Source organism: Pseudomyrmex gracilis, unplaced genomic scaffold, assembly GCF_002006095.1.
Source record: "Pseudomyrmex gracilis isolate BER0280 unplaced genomic scaffold, ASM200609v1 scaffold_4303, whole genome shotgun sequence".
Classification (NCBI taxonomy): domain Eukaryota; kingdom Metazoa; phylum Arthropoda; class Insecta; order Hymenoptera; family Formicidae; genus Pseudomyrmex; species Pseudomyrmex gracilis.
Genome location: NW_018024887.1, coordinates 1 through 3,988, shown reverse-complemented (window position 1 = coordinate 3,988; position 3,988 = coordinate 1). Strand labels below are relative to the sequence as shown.

Here is a 3,988-nt window from a genome sequence, read left to right as displayed (position 1 = left end):
AATAAATAGAGGACTTTTTTCTATAAAATTTTTGTATAAATCATTTTTTAATATCTCTAATCATTTTCGAGAGAAATTGAGAAAAATGAAAAGCCGCTCTACATATGAGGAGTGATTTCATCCCTTAAAACCGTTTTTCAGCAGCAACGGAAAATGTCAATACTCATCTATTGACCTCCCTTACATGTGTGNAAAGTTTCATCAAAATCAGAATTTTCGGGTTCGCGAGGTTCCCTTGTAAGTCAGTTGCAGGCATATATATAATACTTCTATATTGCTAGTACGGTGCCGACCTGAAGTCCACATGTTACGGTGCAGACAATATAGTAGCCTCTCTCTCCAGCTGCTTTGTGCGCATGCGGTAAACATTTAAGCACGTTTGGGCATTTCTCTTTCTCGTGTTCTTTCCAATGCTTTGTCTCGTTCGCACTTGCTTAGTAGACACGCCTGTGCATAATGACGCTTGACTATCTATGACCATATTTGGACTTTGTGCGTCTCTCGGGCCTCGTGCCTCTCATTGCGAAAATACGCGACTAGCAATATAGAAGTATTATATATATGGTTGCAGGTAGCACAAAATCGGACTATGAGAGTAATATTACAGTGTGATAGGTATACCAAAGTAGAATGTATGTAGGGATGCACTGCAATTTATGTCTATAAAACAACGGTTATATTATAATGTTTGTATATTTATTTTTAAGATCTTAAGAAACTTGTTACCATTAAGAGATAGGTTAGAAATAATAGAAAGTGAAAGAGAAACGAGGCAAATTGGAGACATTAAAATAAAATTCAGAAAAACGAGGAGCGCACAAAAAAAATGTTTTATGAAGTAATAAAAATGTACAATGCCTTACCAGCGGAAATAAAAACTAAAGAAAGACTCGAATCATTTAAAAAAATGTTAAAAACATGTTATAGCAAATGTTTGTTAAAACTGTATTTAAAATAGCTGAGAAAGGTAAATAAAGATTAATCAATCACACACACACACACACACACACACACACACACACACACACACACACACACAAATCTCTTTCTTTCTCTCTTTCTCTCTTTCTCTCTCTCCAATTTTTTAGTCGCTTTTCACAATATTCTCAGTGGGGCAAAGTTTTGTGGGTGTGGTGCATACCACACTACGAACACGCAGTGCGGCTGTGAGACGGCCTTAAGCTTGGGCCGGCGGCCCGCCGCAGCGCGGCTAGTATAGCGCGCCGCCGCTACACGACGCATCACGGCGCTAGTCCGCCCGCAAGCGACATTAGCCCCGACGGCTAGATAAGATAGTCGTCGGCGGCCCATCAAGCATCCCTCGCTCGCTTTAATGGCTTGAGCGCTATCAGCTCGCTACTAGGCTGGAGCACCGATCTCCAGTGTTGCCAGATCGAGGGAAATTTCCCATATTGTGGGAATTTTTGATTACTTAAAACCAAAAAGGAAGAATAGGAAGTTTTTTTCCAAAAAACACCTAAAAATGGGAAATTTTACATTGTCAAGGCCTTGACAATAAAAAAAGAGGTTGTAACGATCATAAAAGTCGTACCGTGGCAGATAGTCATAAACAAGCTTTAAGGTTCACTAAAAGTTAGTCAAGGCTTCGCACATGAATTGCCATATCCGTAACGTAAAAATTGATCAATTATATTAAAAATTTCCACATCTGAAAGTGATAAGGTTATGGGGTAATTCTGATTGGTTAATTTCTACGGTATGTTTTACGGTACGACGATTTACATGCAAAGGCCTTTAAGGCCTGTTCTACAGTCGTAAGTCGTAAGAAATTGACCAATTACAATTGATTATTCTTCTGTGATTCGTCTGCAATTGGTCAATTTCTTACAACTTACAGCTTACGACTGTATTGTAGAACGTAGCCGTCTTACGGTCTTAAAAAGAGAAAAGAAAACACACAAATTTCAACTGCGTTCTGATATTCATTACCAGTACTGAAAATCTATAGCACATGTAACGTGAAGTGTAGATATGTAGTACTGGCAGTGAATATCGGAACGCAATCTGCGTTATGTAAAGATGTGCCAAAAGACAAAAGATTGTGACAGCCACAAACGAATGCGTTTTGCAACTTTTCTGTGATTTCCTGCGAACAAAAAAGTGATAAAACTCAATTATTTACTGTGTTCAAAGTTCAAAATATATTGTGTTCAAAGTTTTGTAAACTGTATAAATGTATAATACACTTGTAAGTGCGTGTGTTTTTTTCTCTTCTGGAATTTCTCCTGGTTTTCTGATGTGAATTTGTCTATAAAAGATCATTATCTGCAACATTTTTCTATTTAGTTGGGGGAAAATTAAGTGGTGACAACCATGTAAGTATCCTTATTGCCTTAATAACGATATGAAAGTCAGTCACAACGTAATTTCTTATATTTGGTATATTGTTCGCGTGCAAGCAGAACAAGTTGCTTTGTATCAATCGAACGTGATTTTGTTCTTACTTTTAGAATTAACAATATAGTACATGTGACATTAACAATAGAGTTTTGTATACGAAAGTTTTTCAAGAATTAAGGCCCTGGACTGTTATATTGAAAAAGTAGTTATCACAGGTAAAAATAGTTCATTTTGTACAAATAAACAAATATGGGAAATAATGGGAATTTTGGCAAGCCTGGTTGGGAAAAGACGATTTGAGAATCTGGCAACACTACCGATCTCTCACCACAGAGATCTCTTTTCTCTATTCGTTGGAGAAAATTAATCAAGGCAATTCCGCTAAAAGAGTCTAGGTCCTCCTGGAGAACTGACCGACCCCGAACACTCGGGTCTTCAGCACCGCCCAAAGTTGAGGAATTTCTGCTGTGGCGACTCATCCGGCTGGACTTATCACCACCGCCGCCATTGCAGAGGAGAGACCCTTTGCCAATAGATTTCACCTGCCCGCTGACGCCTTTGGCCCTCATCTCCACAGCGCAAGGAATATCGGCACGCGGCAACACAGACCCGCCGGACTCGCCGTGGAACCAAAAAGGAGCGACCCTCGGTCACAGAGCAGACGTGCCAAGCCGACCTTACCAAAGGAACATCGTCCACAGCTACGCAGACGGATCTACCGGCGACGCCACCAACCACGCCGCCTAGCTTGCCCATACTGGCCAAGGAGTGGCGGTTAACAACGGCGGAGCCCCGCATATTCTGGCAGGAGAACACCAGCCGGGGAAAATAAAAAGGCTCTTTTCAGGGCCACCACTAAACGGCCCTTTTCAGGGCCCCATTATAAAAGACAAAGACTTGTACATAGTGTAAATAAAAGTGTTCTTTACGTTCACAGGAAGACTTTTTAAATACACGTCTATCACAATCTGCAATCCTCGCTGCCATCACCATCACTGCTGCCTATTTATCATCTCGCATATCAAACCCAAAGTGGAAAAATATGCTTTTAAGTAGCGAACGGGATGTTTTGTGGGAGTCGCGATGGTTGCCGGAAACCTTAAGTATAAGGTTTGTTTGACTGTTTTTTTTATTTTATAAGTGATGCTTATGCAATAAGATATAAGGTAACTCCTGTCATGAAAAAATGATACGAGTGACTATAAGGTTGTTTTAAAGTGGTTTCCGATAGCTGTAATCGATTTATAGCATTTGTAGGTTTTGTCTAACATTATAAAACTGCCGTAAACAAAAATTGAAATGGGGCAAATCGGTTTTTATAATATCGCTCGAAGAACGTTTCAAACTTCAACTATATCATCATCTACTATCATTTTCCGAGTAACTACAGCACCTCTAGAACCCCATCTTTCTAAACTGTGTTGTCTCTTTTTAACTAGAATTTTTTCACACAATTAAGACTTAAGGCTCGTTGAAATTATCCACAAGAAATATATAAGGCCTTACGAGCCATTCGCACACTGAGAGAAATATGCTTGGTATTTACGACTATAATTGCATAGTAAAATAATTATAGTTGGAATTCTTATTTTTATCGTTAATATTGCTATAATATTAGTAAAACTAA

At 39.1% G+C, this 3,988-nt stretch overlaps 1 protein-coding gene across 1 annotated transcript in view; it reads right to left on the bottom strand.

Annotated features, from left to right (window-relative positions):
- Nucleotides 1–3,117, bottom strand: part of LOC109863345 — a gene marked incomplete at its 3' end in the record, with an annotated part of 9,018 nt that extends 5,901 nt beyond the window's left edge. Inside the window, exon 1 of the mRNA XM_020443594.1 lies at nt 3,043–3,117. Within this exon, the coding sequence (XP_020299183.1) occupies nt 3,043–3,117 (75 nt within the window). The remainder of the gene's footprint in view (nt 1–3,042) is intronic.
- Between the last annotated feature and the right edge of the window lie 871 nt (nt 3,118–3,988).